General features: G+C 54.5%; 1 protein-coding gene across 1 annotated transcript in view; it reads left to right on the forward strand.

The window, feature by feature from the left end:
• The first annotated feature begins 389 nt into the window (after positions 1-389).
• The window catches only part of NRG2 (neuregulin 2), a 234,576-nt gene continuing 213,567 nt past the window's right edge, over positions 390-21,398 (forward strand). Inside the window, exon 1 of the mRNA XM_075009597.1 lies at positions 390-828. Within this exon, the coding sequence (XP_074865698.1) occupies positions 408-828 (421 nt within the window). The 5' untranslated portion in view covers positions 390-407. The remainder of the gene's footprint in view (positions 829-21,398) is intronic.

Genomic DNA, 21,398 nt, shown 5'->3' on the forward strand with positions numbered 1-21,398 from the left:
GAAGGGCGCCGGGGGCAGGACCCGCGGGGCGCGCCGCGGGGACTCACCTGGCCCGGGGGGGCGGCGGCCCCGAGCCCCGCCGGGGGCGTTCCGGGCGCTGCCCGGCGCAGAGCTCGGGGCGCATCCCCCCGCGGGCCCCGGCGCTGGGGGCGGCAGGCTCGGTGCGCCCCGGCGGGCGCGGAGCTTACGCCGCTTCCGGTCCTCCAGCGCCTCCGTTTCCCCTGCCGAGGCGGCGGCGAGGCGGCGGCCCCCCAAATGGCCTGGCCGGAGGCGGCCGCTCTGCTGCTCCGCGCCGCGCCCGCAGGAGGCTCCGTGCGCCAGCGCCCGCCGCACCCGCACCCGCAGCAGCAGCAGCGCCCGCCCCGCCGCGCCGCAGCCCTGCAGCCCGGACCGCAGCCGCCGCAGGCATGAGGCGCGACCCGAGCCCCGGCGTCTCCATGCTGCTCTTCGGGGTCTCGCTGGCCTGCTACGCCCCCAGCCTCAAGTCGGTGCAGGAGCAGGCGTACACCGCGGCCGTGGTGCTGGAGGGCAAGGTGCAGGCGCTGCCTCCCCCCGCCGCCGCGCCCGCCAATGGCACCCGCGAGCCCCCCGCCGTGCTGGTCAAAGTGCTGGACCTGTGGCCCCGCAACAGCGGCGGGCTGCGGCGGGAGCAGCTCATCAGCGTGGGCTCCCCCGCGCCCTGCCTCAAAGTGAAGCGGAACCGCCGCTACATCTTCTTCCTGGAGCCCACCGAGCAGCCGCTGCTCTTCCGGGCCTCCTTCGCCCCGCTGGACACCAGCGGCAAGAACCTCAAGAAGGACGTGGGCCGGATCCTGTGCGCCGACTGCGGTGAGTGACCCCCCACACCCCCCGGGCGGCTGCAGGCCCGGCCCGGGCCCCCGCGGCGGGGAAAGTTTGGGGGAGGCTGCGGCTGCGGGGGCTGGCCCGGCCCGGCCCGGCGGGATTTGTCGTGCTTCGGTCCTTGGGCGAGGCGCGGTGCGGCGCGGCTCCCCCTTGGTGTAGACAACGCCGGCTTGCCCCCTGCAGCCTGACCTCCGCGCCGCCCGGCTTGCCCAGCCTGCAGGGGGCCAGGCAGACCGCGGGGAGCTGAACTTGCTGGGTGGCTCTGGTTTCATGGACGAGCCCTCGTGCTGCCTGCACCGTGCCGGTGTGAGGATGACCTAGCTTGGGAAACTCCTTGTGCTGGAGCACCCCAGGGGCGACCCCTGGTGACTGCCTCCCTCACCTCTGGGCTGGCTGTAACAGCAGGCAGGTGGCCAGGGAGGTAACACTCCGGGCTTTGGTTGCAGGATGGCTGCAGGACAAGCTCCTGGGTGGCAGCAAGTCAAATCAACTGCAAACTATACCCAAGCAGCTTGTGTTGATTTGAGAGACGGTTTGGGAAATGGATGCTGCTGGTGCTCTGGATGGTGCTCCAGTCCTGTAGCTCACCACAGCATTTGGTATCAAGTCTCATATTTTATTCATATTGTTTTCTTTCTGTTCTTTGTTTTCATTGCTAGCTGCAGCCCGTCTACTGAATCAAAGCCCTTGGAATAGCGTGAAGTTCTGGCTCCATTAGCTGGGTAGCCACAACGTCCTATCTGAGGCATTGCCTTACTATAGTAGACACCATGTCAGTAAATACAGAGGCAGGTAGTTTGTTGACCTATGTTTGGGTTTTGGAATAGGCTGCTTTGCAGGGAGGTGGGAGAACTATTGAAAAGTTTTGCATCTGTCAAAATGGCCTTGTAATTTTCTGAAGCTTTTCCTTCCACCGTATGTAGTTTTTCTTAGAATAACAAGTGGGATTTGTTCTGTGCGGCGTAAGGACTTCCTATCTTAGACTTCATCATGCTTAAGTAAAGACGTCAAATCAGTTCAACAGGAAAGTGTTGGTTTATTATACTTCTTGATCTGGAATTTCGTTATTGTGATCTGGAAAAGCTGGAACATGGTTTTTAAATTTCATGGAGGCCTTATTTTTGGTGGTTGCATTGCATGATTTGGACCAGCTGTAGGACATGAACATGCAGTATGTAAAATTGGCCCTTAGCGTGGTTGTACTTCTCAGACTCCATCCCACCAAGAGCGCAGGAGGAAGCAGGGAGAACTCTCCGTTGTGGTGCAGTGGGAAACGCACAGCGAATTTCTCCTTAAGACAGGTTCCAATTTGGTCAACGGATTATAAATATACAGGGTGCTTATCCCAAGGTGATTCAGATTCCCTATATAGACACTCACTCATCAGGTTAATAGGCCTTTTTCCCATTAAAGGCTATTTGACATGCTAGTTATATTTAGCTCTGAAATGAAGATCTAATAGTTTTTCTTTTAAAGGAGGCTTTCTGGGGCAAATCTTTGGCCATTGAAGGGACATGATCCTAGTCTGTTAAAACAGGCTCTGTCTGTTTTCTGGATATTACCACAAGAAGTTTACAGTTGTGATTGCTGGGACAGCGAGGAGGAACCTGTCACATCATAAATTGCAGCAAAGAAAAATGAGCTAAGAACACAAATATCAGGAGAACTGTATTTGATGTATGGATGGAGGTATATGGGCCAGTATGAACATCTAATGTTTAGTGAAACTGCTGTGATAAAGTAAAAAATGTATCTGCAATGAATGGGACTGGTAAATTTTCATGAGGTTGTCATCTGGAGTCCGATGGTACCACGACAGCCAGTAGGTTGCACACTTTGGTCCTTTAAGAAAAGCCACAATCCTGCAAGGTTCTAAGCAATCCCAGGTGACAGCTAAGAATGTTCTGAGCCTCCCTGGCTCAGAGGTTAAAGGAAGGTGAATAGGCTGTTGTAGCTAACTAGGTAAGAGCTGGCAGTCTGGCCACCTCGCTGCCTTGTCACTAGTGCATTTATTTCTTCTGTATTTTCAACTGTCGGAAGAAGGTCTCCTGACTGCAAGAATCCGCAGATTGTTTGGGGCAACTGTCCCATCACAGCTGTGTGGCAGGTTGCAAAAGAAGGATACTCAGTGATAACATAACCACCTTTGTGACAGTTGGTTATTAGGCAACAGAATTGAGCAGCAACTTCATTACACTAAAATTTTGATGCGTGATGATCCCCTGACTTCAGCTCTCGTGTGGACCAGTATGACAGCAGGAGGTTGGGTGACATGCCAGAGAGGACTGATCTTTTGATTTGCAATGCCCCCAGCTGTTGGAGGGTGTGGGTATTGGGCAGCCAGGCCAGGATTTGTCTTCTCCCAGCATGCCTTGTGTTGGAGGAGAAAACTGGGTTGGATGAAGCCTTGTTTCCTGCTGTGAAAAGCTGCGTCTACATGTGCACGCTACTTCGAAGTAGCGGCACCAACTTCGAAATAGCGCCCGTCGCATCTACACGCGTCAGGCGCTATTTCGAAGTTAATGTCGACGTTAGGCGGCGAGACGTCGAAGTTGCTAACCTCATGAGGAGATAGGAATAGCGCCCTACTTCGACGTTCAACGTCGAAGTAGGGACCGTGTAGACGATCCGCGTCCCGCAACGTCGAAATTGCTGGGTCCTCCATGGCGGCCATCAGCTGGGGGGTTGAGAGATGCTCTCTCTCCAGCCCCTGCGGGGCTCTATGGTCACCGTGGGCAGCAGCCCTTAGCCCAGGGCTTCTGGCTGCTTCTGCAGCAGCTGGGGATCTATGCTGCAGGCACAGGGTCTGCAACCAGTTGTCAGCTCTGTGTATCTTGTGTTGTTTAGTGCAACTGTGTCTGGGAGGGGCCCTTTAAGGGAGCGGCTTGCTGTTGAGTCCGCCCTGTGACCCTGTCTGCAGCTGTGCCTGGCATCCCTATTTCGATGTGTGCTACTTTGACGTGTAGACGTTCCCTCGCTGCGCCTATTTCGATGTTGGGCTGAGCAACGTCGAAGTTGAACATCGACGTTGCCGGCCCTGGAGGACGTGTAGACGTTATTCATCGAAATAGCCTATTTCGATGTCGCAACATCGAAATAAGCTATTTCGATGTTGGCTGCACGTGTAGACGTAGCCAAAGAGGGAGATGGAGGTGGCCTGTGAGCTCCAGGATTAGGATGGGATTGAGGGTCCATGGAGTGATAACTAAAGGAAGTGGCAGGTGCACCACTGTTTGGGATGTTGAAAGCTGGACTGCGCAGAGCTCTGGAGAAGAGATGCTAGGGAGCCATCCTGTACTGGCAAGCAGATGGACTCCAAAGCTTTGCTCCAGTGTCATTTCTACAAGGTCTGGGAGCTCAAGTGGCTGCTTGCTTCTCCTCTCTGGCCAGTCTCAGGGGTCAGCCAGGGTCCAGCGGTCCCTGCTCTTCATTAGGGATTAAGAGCTTGATTCTGGAAGCCACGCAGCACTTCTTGAGAGGGACAGCGTACCAGCTGCTCGCCAGGACCTCAGCGGGCCCTGAGTGTGCTCAGGACTTTTCTCAACAAGCTTGAGTCCCCAGGCCTTGCGTTGGTGTTCTGCAGAGGAACTGTGTTGACAGGAGGTCAATCTAGTGCCCTTTTGTCTCAGTTTCCCTCCAGGAATTTTTATACCAACCTGCTTCACAAAGCAGGTTAGTAGAGCTCACTGAGACCCTCGACAGGAAGCGCTATGGAAGTCTAGTACAGGGCATAGCGGGACTAAATATAGCTGTTTGCAGAAGTAAGGACTATGCTCCATAGGAAGTACATCCAGGCTTGGGATTTGTTACTGCGATCGGCGTTCCTTACAGCTAGGGCGCCTGATCTCGCTTGCGTTAGCCGTTCAGGATTCTTGTTCACGCCGGGACAGGTTTGAATGCACGATTGTAGGATGGCTCCCTAAATAGCCCATCACTTTTGTGGGGAGGGACGTTTCTCAGTTTGCTGAATGTGGTGTTGGCTTTGCCACACCTGTTAGTGGTAGTCGGAGGTGGGTGGTCAAAGTTTTGAACGCACAATGGCAAATGCACCCCTCAGAAGTGAATAACTGTGGTCCCGTCCAAATCAGTATGTAAAGTGCAGCACTAGCCGTCGGTGCAGAATTTGCAGGAAATGCTCTTTGCTTTTTCTTTGGGTAATTCAGTCAACACGTCGTAAACAAACAGTGAACTGAATATAATGCTGGGGAAAGGTGCTGGCTTGACAGTCTCTCTTGCTCCCCAGAACAGGTATAAACCAGGCAGGGGAAGCTGACGCTGCTGCTGCTCCCTCCCCTGCTAATTAGAACTGTCTGAAGCTATTTTGCACCACCTTCAGATAATCACACTTCCTTGGGTTTGCTGGGAAGCTAAAGCTGGTTCCTTCTTGCCTTGAGCTTTTGCAAATAGAAAATGGTCACTTTGCTGCGGAAAGCATTTGCTCCTTGCGAAGACGGCACGTTCGCACATGGTGTCAACTCGCACTTTTGCTCAGGTGCTGAATTTTAGCTCAGCCCTGCTGTGGAAGAAAGCCCAGGCTTTGTGGCCTGTTCCGTCCCAGGTGGCAAGTGCGCTTTTGTTAGAAGGAAATGATAAAATCGAGGTTGAGGTATTTTAAAAACCAACAAAGTGTCGAAAACAAAGACTTGTCCTTCGACTGATTCCTCTTAGTTCGGAAAGTCCTGGGTAAATACACAGTCCTTGCAGTGTGCCCGGGAGATCAACAGAGACTAGGGTACTTTGGCACCACCACAATCTAATAAGTGAGTTCCGGAGATAAGCGCCTTCCCCTCAGAACTCTCTGGCCTCCAGCCCACTGACGAAAACAGCTGCAGAGGGGTGGCTCCGGAGGCCCCAGTTCGAACAGCTACTGGTGGAGGACATTGAGGGGAGCAGGTTCTCACCTAGGCAGGATCTGAACCAGAAAAGGCTTCGTCAGTCACAACTGATGCCTTGAATTGTGTTTGGGAGCCCACCAGACGGCAGTGCTGCAGGATAGTCCTCTGCATTGGAGAAGCCTGGCTGTGTGAATGGGGAGCTGTACTTTGCAGCAGCTGAAATAGGCAAGTATTCTTCGTGAGTTGGCCTAAGTAGCCAAGTGACTTGGTAGTGGAACTTTTCAGAGGGCTGGCGGAAAGCGGAGATCTTGTGGTTGAGGCAGAGGTGGGTAGATCTGCGTGTGACACAAGTTGATTGATTTGTGTTCTGACGTCTGACACCTTGGGCCCATCTAGTCACTGCCTAAGGCAAGTCATTGTTAGGCTCCTGCCAGCTGCAGTGCTCTGGTGGTTTGGTTCAGCGTGTGGCTGCTGGCTGGGTGGTGTGCTGTGGCCTCTGAGATACAGGAAATGGGGGAGACGATCTGCCCTCACGATCCGTGGCAAGGCGCAGAAGCAGAATCCCAAATGAAACTGTACTGGGTGTATCCCCTGCAGCCACTGGTGCACAGAGAGGTCACCTCTGGACCCGCTTAGAAACGGCAAAGCAAATTCACTACTTTTGCTAGCTGTTGTAACAAGACTCAGAGTCACGTGAGTGGGGATGGACCACGGGAGGAAAATGGGACAACAGATAATATTTAGCTGAAGAGAGATTTTTATCCCGTAGGCGGCAGGAGGCTGAGAGAGCGAGAGAGAGTGAGAGAGAGAGTGTGTGTGCGTGTGTGCAGTGTTTGGAGCAGGGTTGTGTGTGAGCAGGGGCCCACCCCCACATGATCCCCAGTTTCTTCCACTACCATTATTTTGACTCGAGCCTGCTGGAGAACCTGTGCCAAACCAGATAAAGATGAATAAAAATGACAGGGACGGAGTTCATACTGTGGAACACTGTCAGTTTCTATGTCAGTTTCCTGGACTGTTTTAGTTTTTAATTTGGTCTGCAATAATCATTTGGTATTTAGCAGAAACTTCCCAGCGTGAAAGTCCTGGCACATAATATGTTGTATTTCGGTGGGGGGCGGGGAGCAGGTTGGGAGCTTGGGAATTGCATGTGCTGGGTTTTGATGCTGCTGACTACCCTTGAGTAACTGGGTGATGCTGGCTCAGCCACCGACCGGCTCTGTCTCTCAGTCTGCCAACCTGTAAAATAGGCATAGCCATTGCTGGGAGGCCTAACTAAATGTTTGCAAAATGCTTAGAGCTCCCCAAATGTTAGATGCTACAGAAGTGCGCATTACTGTTGTTGTTTAGCTTAGAGTATATTTGACTCATCTGTGTCAGAGGCTGGTCATTGGCTCAAGGTTTTAAAGTTGTTTGGGTTGTTTCTTTTTCTGGAGTAAAAAATTCTATGGTTGAGAGCCAGGACAGTTTTATGAGTTATTGCCCAGCTCAACTGTGGTGCAGGAGAGGCACTTACCCATGTGGGAAATCCTAAGGAATTGGGTAGCCAGTTTCTATTCAAATTCTATGGACTTGGACACCTAAATCCCTTAGTCTGCTTAGCAAAACCCAGCCTTAGAGGTCAGGCTGAATGGAGGGAAACCAGCCAATGTAGTAAGTAGTCAAGGTCATAGCAAGGACTAAACCCCTGATGATGAGAATTAGGTTCAGCTGGGGCTGTCTTCTTTGCCCTGCCATTGGGTCTGAGAGGCTGTGTGGGTAGCAGAGCTCACCCAAGTGCGTGAGAGTAGACTGCAGAACTGTATTGGGAAGCGGGGGACCTCTGAGTCTGCACCTGCAGTGTCAACAGTGGGGCGGGAGTGCAGACGTGCCTGTGACTCTGCTCTCCCTTCCAGGGTGTCATTTCACACCACTAAACTGAATTGCTCTGGATTTACCCAGCTGTGAATCTGACCCCTGGCCTCTGCACGCTGTTTGCTTTGGGCAGGTGGAGCGAAGGTTTGAGCCTGAGAGCCGCAGTTCACGGGGTTTTCTCTTGTGCACTGGTATTTTCCTGGCCTGTCGGTTGCGTCCGTCCCTCGTGTGATTTGCAGAAGAGGGACAGAGTGGCCTGATATTCTCTGTCCCCCAGTGAGTGGGCAGTAGGGCTGTAGCCCTCTCAGTCCCAGCGCATTAGAGAAGGAGGGTGAGATAACAGCCGTTATTTCACCAGCAGCCCAGGGTCAGTGTTTTCCAAGGTAAGTCAGGCCAACCAATACCTGTCACCTCTTCCTCGCAGCCTGGCTCTTCCCAGGTTTCTGACATGACGGTTCAGCTCGAGGTTTGGAGCTGGGCCGCAGGAGCTCTGGCGAAGAGGCCAGCTGTGCAGGAGCTCCATCCAAACCTCGGCCCGGGTTCTGCAGTCCAGTCTGCGTGGGACACTTGCAGAGGGTCTAATCGCAGCCTCGGGGTCTAAGTCTCCAAGCCAGCAGACTTGGGAAGTGATGGGGAAGAAATGAAGCTGGAGACGAGCTTGTGCTGTGCCTGGCGTCCGGAGGGAGGCCGCTTCAGAGGCACTTGCAGAAGGAAGGACATGCTGTACCCAAGAGGACGGAGGCAGCTTTTACCAGTCAGAGTATTTGCACTGGTTATGGTCAGCTGCTGCCGCTGGTCTGGGACAATGGTTTAGTGGTGATATGGTGGCACTGGGGACCCTCTGCGGTCTGTCTGCTCGTTGTGGGATACGCGGCATGGCACCATGGCCTGGGATTGTTGTGGTTTCCAGAGATCACAGCGGGACCAGCATTCCCCAGTGCTAGCGCTGGACTGGGGTTGCTTGCTCAGATTCTCTGGATTATCCTAGGGCATCTTCTCCTCCTCAGACGTCAGGGGCAGCTGAGTGGCTGCAAACCAGGAGCAACCTCATGGAAGCCAGGGGTGTAAAGCTGCTTCCAGGTCTGAATCATGGCTGTCGTGCCCTGCTGGACATGCATGTGGCTTCTGCTTTGCACGGACCTGCGCTGATGCGGCTCGGTCAGGCACTTGCTCCCTCACCGTGTGACTGTTGCACACAGCTTGAGCGGAGCCGGGTTACTGGCATACACCCATAGCCCATGTGGCCTTTCACAGATGCTGCCGAAGTCTGTAGGGCATTGTTATTGCGAGCCGGTGGCCAGGTCCCTCTGGGCTTCTCTCGGTCAACACACTGCTCCATACGCTTTCCTAGTCTCCAACTGTGCACCTGTTCTCACCTCCTCTCTCCTCCCCGCTGGCTGCGGGACCTCCCACTTCTCACCCCAGCTGCCCACCCTGGGTTCAGCCTCTTGTCTCGTCTGAGGGGCGTTGTGCAGCCAGCAGGGAGAGCCCAAATGTTGTTCAATAAACATCTCTCCAGATGGTGCCTGGCCCTGCCACGAGGGCTGGGACTGCACTGATGAGCTTTCCCGAGGTCCCTTCCTGTGCTGGTGTTTTGTGATTGCGCCCTATGCTACTGAAAAACGGTGCCGTGCAGTGTAGCTGGGACTGCCAGTGTAAATCCAGCCAATACGTCCACTCCCATGCTCCTCTTCGTCTGCGTTCCCGCGCTTTCCCGGCTTAGCGTCTGGTTAAATCCCCCTCCCCTGGCGGGGGAGGAGCCGACGGTGTCCTCCAGCTGGCTCTCAGCTGAGGATGTCCGGGGGACACTCCTCTCTCTCAGTGGTCTCCATGCCAGCTGAGGGGGCAGTGAGTGGGTTTCACTTAGGTGTGGGTTACGTCCGCTCGCACCAGGCTAGCAAACCCGGTTACCCCCCGCCGAGTTGGCTCTACAGCGAAGACCATCTGTCCTCAGCGTGCTGGAGGCCCGGGGAGCCGGGAGGGCAGAGAGAAGCACGTGCGTTCGTGGGGGAAGCCGCGGGGCGACCCACCGTGTTCACGTCCCAGGCGCCACATGGCCGTGAGAGCCACGGAGCGAAAAATTTCCGCCGTCTCAGAACACCGCGAGGGCCCCACATGCTGGAGGCCCCGTCATCCGCGCTCGAGAGTGGGCGGGGCGTGCGACTGCCCCACGTGTCACTGCAGGGCTCTTCCTGCTCCTCTCACACCCGCTCCCAGCTGGCACTGCCGTGTCCAGCTCCTTCCACGCTTCTCCCAGGGCCTCCCTGTGGCGGGCACGACGTGGCTCCTGTGCTGCCAGGTCGGCTGGCGCTGCGGGCGAGACAGGGAGGGTGCACCCACGCCCCCTCTGGCCGAGCTGTGCTGCCAGCCTGGTCTCTAGTCCTGGCCGGGCGCCTCGAGCAGGGCTCAGCCGGCATGCCGGGTGCAGGTGGCTGTCCCAGGCCGGTCACTCAGCCAGACTCCCTGCCTGGCAGAAATTGGGCTGTGGGGGTGGCTGGGGATGGATGTGGGATCCCTTGTGCCCCGGCCCCTGTTGCCTTTGCTGTGATATGAGCATTGTGCACACGGCCCACCCACAGGCTGGCCCTTTGCCTCGGAGGCACTGGGGGCCTGGAGGAAGGGTCTTGCTGGCGGCTGGGCTGTGAGAGCGGAGGCAGGAGGTGGTCCCCGGGAGGGACAGCTGGATCTGAGGCCTGGAGCAGGGATGAGTTATTCTGTGTTACCAGCTAGGTGCTGGAAGCGCTCCCTGAGCAAGAGAGAGGCAGAGGCCCAGCTGCTAGGAGCCTCGGGACAGAGTCTGACTGATGTTCGGGCCCTGTCCTTTGGGGCTCTGGGCCTTACTGACTCCACAGTTCTGTGTGAGTCTGGAATGCAGGCAGGTGGGAGAGGGGACTTGGCTGGGTGAGCAATCAGAGCCTGGCGGGAGGGAGGAAGAGTCTTTCCCCATCCACCATGGGACGCATGGAAGCGAGCAGCCGCAGGTGCAGCGCCATGGAGGGGGCAGAGAGCCGTGGGGTACGGAGGCGGCATTTTTATGTGGGTGCAGCTCTGGTTAAGTTAGAATTGTGTCTCGGGGATGATTTTTTTTTAAGGGCAGGCTGCTCCTTCCTGGCCTGATATGGTCACCCGATTCCATAAACTCTCCACTGTCCATGTCTGTTCCACTCCCAGCTCTGCTGTCCAAGTACTGGGTGACCCTATGGCCTTTCTGCTCACCCACACCCAGCACAGGCCCCTTGAGGGAAGTAATGGCAGCGGGGGGAGAAATCAGGAAGGGAAGGTGGACAGAGATGTGCTCCCGTGGGGCCCAGAGGGGCTGGAGCGTTGCTCAGGTCCAGAAATAAACAGCCGAGAAAGGCCACGGTGGCTGGAGGTTAATGCCAGCACCAGCTGGCTCTCAGGCCCTCCCAGGGAGCATGCCACAGGCCTGGCTGGGAGGCTGGCAGCTGAGGGATGGGCAGGCGCCGTCCCACAAACCACAGAGCTCTGACATGCTCGGAGCTGCTGTGCCTCTACCACGATCCCCTCTTCCTTAAAGCCACAGGTGCCGAGTAGATTGGACAGCCCAGCAGCTGAAGATAAAGGTTGTGGCCCCTTTCCCCTGCAACGGGAGGGTAGGTCCTGGGGTCGGGAGTAGGACACCAGGAGCCTGATCCTGGCCCCATACATCAAGCAGCAAAGGTCCCATTGATATAGGTGATGAGGGAGAGAACCTGGCAAGGGGGAAGCCTGTGGCCATTAGGAGGCGGCTGGGAGAGCAAGAGGCTAACCTAGCAGGGCAGCCGTGAGGCCCCGTTTAGTATCTGCATATTTCAGAGCATTGGGCTCCCTCAGGAATTATCACTGAGGACGTGACTCCACATGGAGGAAATGAATGTGGTCCTCATGATTTCCCCCTGGAAATTCAACTCTGCCAGTGGGCTGGGCGGGGGCGTTCCGTTTCCCAGAGGCGTGGGTAAGATTTTCCGTGTGGAAAGGGCTCCTGCATCTCATGTGTATGGGACATGTGCTGGATTTTACGTATGTTAAATATGCAGATGGACTGTGGTGTGGAGAAATGGCTCCTTTTGTATTAGTTCTTGCCACAGCCATGTGTAAGACGTGATATGGACACAGCAGGTGCTTAAGTTGCACAGATTTCTGGTCTACCTGGGTTGATGCTACTGATGGCTTTGGGCTGGCCTCTCCGATCCAGAGACAGGCAATCTGGGCTCAGTTTCCAGCTCTGTCCTGAGGATCACTGTGCCTCAGTTTTCCCATCTGCGAAGTAAGATTAATTGTGCTGTGTAAAAGGTTTTGGGATCCATGGCTAAAAAGCACCAGCTGTTCGTTTATTGCATTTCAGTGTCTGTTATTTTCATTAACATTGCAAATAATTAAAACCTTCTATTTCTCTGGGATCTCAAAGCACTTAAGCAGTGTGAATCAGGTAACGTGCCTGTCGCCCGTTGAGGTAAGTCATTGTTACGCTCCCCATGTTTTTCATAGGTGGGTACACTGAGGCACAGAGGTGCTGAGTCGCCTGCCTGAGGTCTGTGACAGAACCAATAATAATACTTAGCAGGGCTGGTAGGTACTGAATTGAGACTCCAGGAGGGGAAACCCTTTGTGTGCGCCCAGGACTGGGACAGGGTGAGCCGGATCAGTGCCAGCACCTTCTTCCCACTGAACAGCCACCAGCCAATTGGTCGTGCCCTGATGAAGGGGAGCTGAGCTGCTTCTGCGTATGGCTCCATGCAGCCCCCGGGAATGAAAACTGCGGGAGTTTGAGCTCGATGAGTCAGGTGTGAAACGGGTTTGGGTCGCGTGATAGTTTAGCCACATTTTGCAAGTGACACTGTGTGTGTGCGCTAGCGTCACAAGGTACGTATGGGAACTTCTGCTGCATGAAGATAGTTTCCCGAGGCCCACTACAGTCAGTGCTCCGTGTACACTGCTCCGATGTGTGTTGCTTCACACTTACACCCCTGAAACATGTAAAAATTCCTCACACTTAAGTTTTTACGTTGTTCAGAAACCAGAAAATTAGCCTGCCTTCCCAGCATCCTCTGCAACTCTCCTCGGTCTCAGACTGCAGGTAGGATGGAATTGCTTTAAAATATATTTTGGGTTCGGATAATTACTTTAAACTGTACCTGAGTGATGAGGGAGACTGGGAAAGTGAGTCCAAGCCAATCAAGGAGCATTTGAATGACAATGGAGTTCGGGCTGAGTTTCACCCCCTGCTCTTAGGCCACTGGAGAGGAAAGGGATGTGCTTTAGAAAGATTTTACGTTATTTCTAGGAACGCTTATTAATTCCATTCCATTACTTACAGGAATTCACATACTTTGAAACCAAGAGGAGATTAAATAGCCTCCAGACCCTTTAGTTTGAGTTATTTCAAACCGAATGGACAACTTTCAATTGCTTTTGGGTTCAAATAAGGTTAGGCACAGCAACAGCTGCAAAACACATGTCCTTTCAGCACAGACCAACCCTTAAGGGAGGTCCTTGCTGATACGGTAAGTGAGAGGTACGGAAAGGGTTTAAAGGGTCACGTAGGTACGGAAAGGGTTTAAATTTATGCTCTCACAGTCCCTGCCCTGCCTCTAGTTACATTATTTCTTATGGGGGAAAATTCCTCATTATACGTCATTTATTTTTAAGTTGTAACTTTAGGGCCCCTATCCGTGACGTGCGTGGTGTGTACATTCATTCATCAGGATCAGTAATCAGGACTGCCACTAGAGGGCACTCACAACGCTGAGTGCACATCACCCGAGTTCGTTCTACCCTGGAGAGAGATTTTTCAAGGCTGTTTTAGGGTGACTGGCTGCTGTTGGGGAGACTCTTGTGCCAGTTGGAGACGGGGCAGATCCCTAGGCCAGACCCGGCCCTCGTCCTGGTGAATGCCTGCAGAAGGTTGCAAGTTCATGTGCGAGGCACAGGCCGTAATGAAACTTCCCTGGTTCGTTTGGAGAATTGCCTTTGCCCTGCGGGGTTTGAAGGATCCTGAAACCTGCAAACAGGGTCACTGTTAGAGTTGTATGCGCCCCAAGCCCCTGGGAAGCCAAGTGAAACCCACAGGGCCTCAAACAGGATTCCTTTTGCAGCTTTACCTGCCGGGATCCCTTCGGGGAGGATTCACTTTCCGTGTCTGTCCCTCTGCTCAGACAGCTCTGAGCCACCCACTTGTACATCCTGGTCAATTTCAGCCTGCCCTTTCACAAGCACAAGAGGCCGGAGCTGCCTCCTGCTCACACTGGCATAGCTCAGAAGTCACACCAGTGACGTCGGGGGAGTCGCACCAGGTAAAACAGGTGTAAGGGAGGAATGAGGATCCAGCTTCCTTCGCTGTAGCAAGCTGCCTTGTGGCCGATGTGACCCTTCGCTGACTGCCAGCATCTCTCCCTTCCTCTTCTCCCATGGGAGAGCTGCCAGCCTGGCTGCACTGGCTGGAAGGAAGAAAGAACACTCTGATCACTAGCTCCGTTGTCAGTGGAGCCAAGGCTCTGCTAGCGCACAGCTCCTCTCTCAGGGGCAGGGCGCGTGTCCATTTCACTCCCAGCTCTGCTGTGTCATTACTGGGGTGCCCTGGGGCAAGCCAGCTCTGTGCCTCAGTTTCCCCTTTACGCTGGGGAATGGTCATGCTGCTCTGACAGCTGCATTGAGGCCTGTCGATGCCATGTGCTAGGGGGCAGGAGAGGAGGTGCTGCAGGAGTGCTAAGAACCCATTCCCCAGCCTTGCCGCTTGAATCGTTAGATCCCTCTGCAGGCGGATGGGAGGGATTCAGGCAGCACCTCCACAAGGTTTAAGAAACATGCAACCAACGGGGAAGCTCTGACTCCAAAATCCAGCTGTCTTTAGCAGCGGCTGGCTGAAAGGTCGCACCTCGGTGCGTTGTAAGGTGACCTGTGGTGGACCTGCCTCTGTTCATCTGGTGCAGGCCTGAGTTCTGGGCTCTGTTTCTTTTATCATAGAATCATAGAACACTAGGACTGGAAGGGACCTTGAGAGGCCATCGAGTCCAGCCCCCTGCCCCAATGGCAGGGCCAAGTACTATCTAAACCATCCCTGATAGACATCTGTCTAACCTGTTCTTAAATATCTCCAGCGATGGAGATTCCACAACCTCCCTTGGCGATTTATTTCAGTGCATGACCACCCTGACAGTTAGGAACTTTTTCCTGCTATCCAGCCGAAACCTCCCTTGCTGCCCATTGCTTCTTGTCCTGTCCTCAGAGGCCAAGAAGAACAAGTTTTCTCCCTCCTCCTTATGACACCTGAAAACCGCTACCATGTCCCCCCTCAGTCTTCTCTTTTCCAAACTAAACAAGTCCCATTCTTTCAACCTTTCTTCATAGGTCACATTCTCTAGCCCTTTAATCATTCTTGTCGCTCTTTTCTGGACCCCCTCTAATTTCTCCATGTCTGGTGCTGCACTCGGGGCCGCTGCATGCACTGAACAGTCTGAGTGCAGCCAGAGTCTGAGTGCAACCAGGCGATAGCCACGTGGGGCAGAGCAAATGCAGAACCCGCACTCCGGCCTGGGCACAGCTAAATTTGCAGCGCCAAGAGTCACAGGCCAGATGGGATCATAGCCCCACCGCTCACCTAGCACAGCTGCAGAAGTGTCCTTTCTCTGGGGCATGGACGGCTCTTTGAAACGCTCGCCCTCTTGCTTTCCAAACCGCCCGTGAGGGAGTCAGTCCCCCGTCACCCTTGCAAAATTGTCATGCTGTGAAGGGGTGCTGGGCTCCTGACCGAATGTGGCGGGGAGGGCGTGGCCCTTGCTCTGCCAAGTCCACGGTGTGGAGTGGATCCTAAGGCGGCTGCTGGGCACCACCAGTAGACACGCTGCCAGCCGTGGGCGCTCTGCAGGTCAGCTGGGTGGCTGCCCAAGTGCTCAGCTTACGGGGAACGCTGGTGGTGAACCTGCCACGCCAGGGTGTGCAGGAATTCTGCTGCCGCCCATCCCCTGCATCACGCTGGCTGCGAGAGCCAGGCCCTGCTCCCAGGAGTGTGGTGCTGGGGAGAGCCCTGGCGGGAGCACAGGACAAGGCTTGTCCCCGGTGATGCGGCTTTAGTGCTTGGGGGTCTGCAGCGCCTGCCTGTGCCTTGGTGAGCTCCCGTCCAGCCCAGACTCTGGGTCTGCAGGTGACCAGTGTCTGGCTGCAGCCCTGGAAAAGGCCACGAAACAGGTGTGGCTGGAAAGCAAACACAGCAAGATCCTCTTGTCCGGCTTCCCTGGCGTGTCTCAACTTCAGCCCCGGTGGGGAAGCCACTGCTAGTCCCAACTCCCGGGCTCATTCGCCCACAGGTGAGGCCTCTGGCAAAGGGCCACTGGATCGTGAGCCACCCCCTGTGATCAGCCAGTGATGGGCCTCCACATGTCAAGTGGATCCGGCCCTGCTGAGCGTGTGCCGGTAGCTCCCCAGCCCTGTGGTGCTCGGGGGGGATGTCGCACGTTACCAGGAGAATGCAGCCCAAAGGACGCGATTGTGGTGGCTGCGGTAGCAGCTGGGCTTGAACGGGCGACTCTGGTAAAACCAGAACAGTTACAGAACTCTTGGCTGAGGCTGTAATAGGCTCTTATGCTCTGAGGATCAGCACAGGGGAAGGGGAGCTGTCATCCCACCCCCTTCTGGCTTACACAGTCATTCATGCAGCCCTGATGGGGCTGCTGCTGGTGGGGAAGGGCCCCAGTCAGGCAGGTTGGGGACGACAGACAAGCGGCATTTCCTGGCTAGCAAGTGTTGAGCCTCAGAAGTTAGTGGACCCAGGCCAGCGCTTTGGACAGCGTTGGGTCGCTCTGCAGACTGCACAGGCAGGCAGGGACTGCTGGCTCCCCTTGGAATTGCAGCCACCTCTGGGCTGGAGCAAGCAGCCTGCATGGTGACGGTGCAGGGGCAGGAAATGAAGAGCAATTTACTCAATGGGAAGTTAGGGAGGCACCATAAGTCGTTAGATTTGAGCCAGGCCTTGGGTTTAACGTCTTGCAAAACCTCCCAGAAGATCCTAAGTGACCCCCTGCAGTTTTGTGCCTCACCCACAGAGGCCCTGTGAAAACATGGGGCGTGGGCAAGTGATTCTCCAGCTCCCTCCTGCCCCCAGTTCCTCGGCCTGTGAAGCAAGGACAGCAAAGCCGCAGGCACCTGCGGAGCACGGCGAGTCTGCAGCCCTGTGGGCAAAGGGCTGTGCCTCCTACCGAGCTGGAGAAGTGCTGTGGATTATGATGACCTTTCTCCTCCCTTCACACAGGCCGTGTGTGGGGCTGTGCCCTCTGAAGGGTTCTGTAGGGCTGCTGCTCCCTGCCTGGCCTGGAGAGACGTGCCTCTCTGCCGGGATGCTCTCTGGGGGCGGGCGGGCAGGCAATCTCATGCCAGCACCCTTCCGGATAACGCCCAGGGTGCTCAGCTCTGGAGCAGCAGCCAAGCTCAGTCCGTCTCCTCGCAGTCCACACTGATGAAGCTTGTGAAGATAAGAAACTTCAAATCCCTTTCCCAATGCCAGGGCTGGCGCCTTTTTCCACGGCACAGTGACCCACAGCTCAGCGCGGCAGTTCCTGTCTGCAGCCCCCAGGGAAAAGCGACGGCCAATGGCTGAAAGGGAGGTGGACCCACTAAGGAGATCGGTGCCGCTTATCCGAGCGTCTCCACGCACCACGTTCCTGAAGCCAGAAGGGATCGCTGTGATCCAGTGGTCCCGGTAAGCTGAGGTTCAGGTGCTGCCCAGCTGATTAGCAGAGCACCCACAGCTGGCAGCAGGTATTTCTACTGGTGGTGCACATCCCCACACACCTGGGTGCGTGTAACAAAATTTATTCTGCCCATGGATGGAAAAAATTAGAGGCACCCCTCCAGTGATCACAGAGCAGATCCCTTCATAACGCAGGCCATAAAACCTCCCCAGAACAATCCCTCGGGCAGATCTTTTAGAAACACACCCACTCTTGAGTGAAAAAATTGCCACTGATGGTGCATCTTCCATGCCCCTTGGTAAATTGTCCCAGTGGTTAATTATCCTTCCTGTTAAAAATGTGTGTTTTATTGCTAGTCTGACAGTGTCTGGCTTCGACCCCTGGCTGCTGCTCAACCTTCCCCTGCTCAATGGACGAGCACGTTATGCAGTATTTGTTCCCCACGTCAGTACTAACAGACTCTGAGCAAGTCCCCAGAACCATCTCTTTGTTCAGCTAATAGGTGTGCATGGACCTTCTCTGACCCCTCTCCAGCTGGGCAACGTTCCACATGAACTACAGACACCAGACCTGGACGCAGGAATACAACAGTGGTTGCACCAGTATTTCTTTTAAGATTAATTATGATAGGCGTGTATAAAGCCCGATGAGCAGTGGCGAGTATGATTTTGGCATGTGACATGTGAGCTCCAACAGATTAAACCTTGCCCCTCAAGAAAATAATAAAGCACCAATTCTCTGTCAGCAAACTAATATTCCTAGGAGATAAATCATCAACCGGGAGAGGAGGGTAGAGGCAGGTGAAGCTAGAGAAGATTGTGGCAGACAGATTCTCGTCCCACAGGAAGAAGTCTGAGCAGAGGCAGAGCATTGTTATTGTGTGGTCTGCTGTGGGAACAGGCACAGATCATCTGGAAAGTGGGATCATTAAGAGGGATTTTTATTCAGAACGGTTCGTCAGCTTAAAGTTGTCGTTCTCGGGGAGAAAAACACACAGAGTAATTTACCAGTTGAACTGTCTAAAGGAAAATCCTCACTCCAGAATTCTGACTTTTAAGCTGACGTTCACTTCAAAGTGGTTTTCTCTCTGTTATGTAGAACTCAAACCATAGGCAGCTCACAGACAGGGAAATAAACCCTTCACTTTCCTGCTGCAGCTTTGTCTGCTAATGCAGAGCTTTCACCAGTCCTTCTCTTGTATTCTCCTTCCCCTGCTGCAGCCATGTGAGTCCTGGGCTTGTTTGATGGTCAGCAAAGTTGACAGCGTGTGTTCAGATGGACGCTTGAGTTCTTCTAGATTGGGCAGATGGGTGAGAGGCCAGCTTCCACCCTTTCCAGGGCGCATTTCTGTAGGCTTTCATGGGATGCGATTTTGCAGCAGCGATCTGCTTCACCTTCCAGTTCAGGAGGTTGCTTTGAGTTGTTTCAGTAGCACCCTGCTGGGCTTCCATCCCTGTTAAATGCTTTAGGATTTTTCCATAAAGGGGAAGGGATGTGATGGACACCCCCCGTGCTTTATGGCAGATGGGTTATGAATATAAATATGCAGAATTCGGAGATGCTTTGGACAAAATGCATTTTGTAACCTCTCGTTTGTGATGGGATAATCTGCTGGATCTGTGAAGCTGATTTTTGTGCCTGTATCCTTTTTGTAGGTGAAGTTATAAGTGTTATCTACATATACGTATTCCAGATGTTCGTCTCTGAAGACCTCAACAGGAGGTGTGGCTGCCCTATGGTGAGAATCTGGCTCGTGAAGAGAGAGCAGAACCGAGCTGTCAAAGGGCTTCAGCTGCAAAAACGATACATGCACAAAAGTTGGCTTCGCAGAACCGGCCGATTGCACCATCACAAACATTACCGGAGGTGTTTGCTCCAAAGCGTCTCTGAGTTCTGCGTATTTATATTCATAACTCATTTCCCGTAAAGCACGGGGGGTTCTTGGGCCATCCAGCCAAAGTCCCGCACTGCTGCAGATGGTTACCCAGCTCCTATCACCCCAGGGGGCACCTGGCGGCCATGGAACTCTCTGGCTGCCAATGTTCCATCCCTTCTCCGCGTGAAGGGAGCTCACCCGAAGGGCCTCGCTCGCTCCTAGGGAATGGGAAGTCCTCGTGCCTTCAGCAGCAAGTGGATCAGGCCCTTGGTGATGAGCAGCAGGAGGAGGGAACGGTCATCGCTCCTCTGGGGATAAGGCTTTCAGAAGCAACATAGGAGCACAAGCCCCACTGGCTTTCGGTGGATTTGGGCTGCTCAGTCACTGAGTTGCTTTGAAAATCATATCTCCACGTCCCCTTTGACTTCAGAACTCGGAGGCCGCCGAGAACAGGCTGCGCTAATGGAACTGCAGCCCTGTGGTACACCCCCTGTGTGCGCTGATCAGGGGGACCAAGGTGAGACCTCCCCACAGCCCTGCCTAGGAACTGAGAACTGCAGCTGCCTTCAGCAAACAACCCTGCCCCTGCTCCCACCCGGCTCCATGATGCCACCCAGTGGAGATCGCTGCCAGGGAAGGAAGGAACCATTGTGAAACCAACACTGCCTCTCTTGCCCCATCGCTGACTGTCCACCCCCGGCCACCCCTTGTTGGACCACATCTCACCTGCTTGCTTCTGCTTTCTCATGCATTCATAGCTTCTCCCCTCTGACGGGCCCAATCTGCCGCATGGTGGCTTTGCTTTGAAGTCAGCCATTCTCAGACTAACCCGCAGCACAGAAGATACTCGCTGCCAGGGGCTTAGCTGGAGGCAGAGAGCAGAGGAGCAGCATGGCCCATCAGAATGCACCAAGGGGCTTGGAACTGTGAGCTCCTAGGTTCTGACTGGGCTGGTCCCCTGTTCTCGCTCCGCCTCAGTTCTGGGCCAGTTTGCTCCTCAGGGGGTGGGGCGCAGGCATAAGTTAAAGGGCACCACTAGCAACACCTGTATGGGAGCTGCAGGCCAGCGTCTGATCTATGGTTATTAACTTACGGAGCTGGCCCACTTGCTGCCCTCGGGGAGAGCGGTGCCTTGGGCCCCTCTGATGCCAATCCCGATGGAACCTGGTGTGGAAATGACACGGTCTGAATTGGAAGGGCAGAACAGGGCTGCTGGTGATACAACACTGTTGGTGTGTTGTATGAGTGCATGGCAGACAGGGGGAGGTGGCAGCCGGAAGGGACATCAGGAAGGACCCTGATTTCCATGAGACTTCAGGCATGTGTGTTGTGCCTGTGGCACGCCCGGGGTTTCACCCTTGAGGTTCTGCACAGCCATGTGCTCTCAGACAGGCAGCCTTTTCTCTGCTCGCCGTGCATCCGCAAGCTGACTCCACCAGCCTTTCACTACATAAGCATCTGCCCAGACCCTGCAGGGCTCGCGTGCTTGGAGCAGGCTGGTGCACTGTGCTCACCCGCCCCTGAGTTCTCGGAGCACTTTGCTAAAAGCAAACAGGCTGCAGAACCAGACCAGACAGAACACTAGACTGGAAAGGACCTCAAGAGGTCATCAAGTCCAGTCCCCTGCCTTGAGGCCAGGACCAAGTACCATCTAGACCATCCCCAGTAGATATCTGTCTTACCTGCTCTTAACTATCTCCAGCGACGGAGATTCCACAACCTCCCCAGGCAATTCATTCCAGTGTTTAACCACCCTGGCAGTGAGGAAGTTTTTCCTAATGTCCATCCTGAACTTTCCTTGCTGCAGTTTAACCCCATTGCTCCTTGTTCTGTCCTCTGAGGCCAAGGAAAACAATTTTTCTCCCTCCTCCTTGTAACCCTCTTTGAGGTACTTGGAAACCCTCTATCATGTCCCCTTTCTGTCTTCTCCTTTCTAAACGAAACAAGCCCAGTTCTTTCAGTCTTCCCCCATAGCTCATGTTCTCTAGACCTTTGATCATTCTTGTTGCTCTTCCCTGGACCTTCTCCAATTTCTCCACATCTTTCTTGAAATGTGGTGCCCAGAACTGGACACAGTACTCCAACTGAGGCCTAATGAGTGCTGAGTAGAGCAGAAGAATGACTTGTGTCTTGCGCACAAAACTCCTGTTCACGCTTTTTTTGCAACACTGTTGACTCATGTTTAGCTTGTGGTTCACTACGACCCCTAGATCCCTTTCTGCCATACTCCTTCCTAGACAGTCGCTTCCCATTCTGTATGTATGATGCTGATTGTTTCTCCCTGTTTGGAGCACTTTGCATTTGTCC

The sequence above is a fragment of the Carettochelys insculpta genome, chromosome 15, assembly GCF_033958435.1.
Source record: "Carettochelys insculpta isolate YL-2023 chromosome 15, ASM3395843v1, whole genome shotgun sequence".
In the NCBI taxonomy this organism is placed as follows: Eukaryota; Metazoa; Chordata; order Testudines; family Carettochelyidae; genus Carettochelys; species Carettochelys insculpta.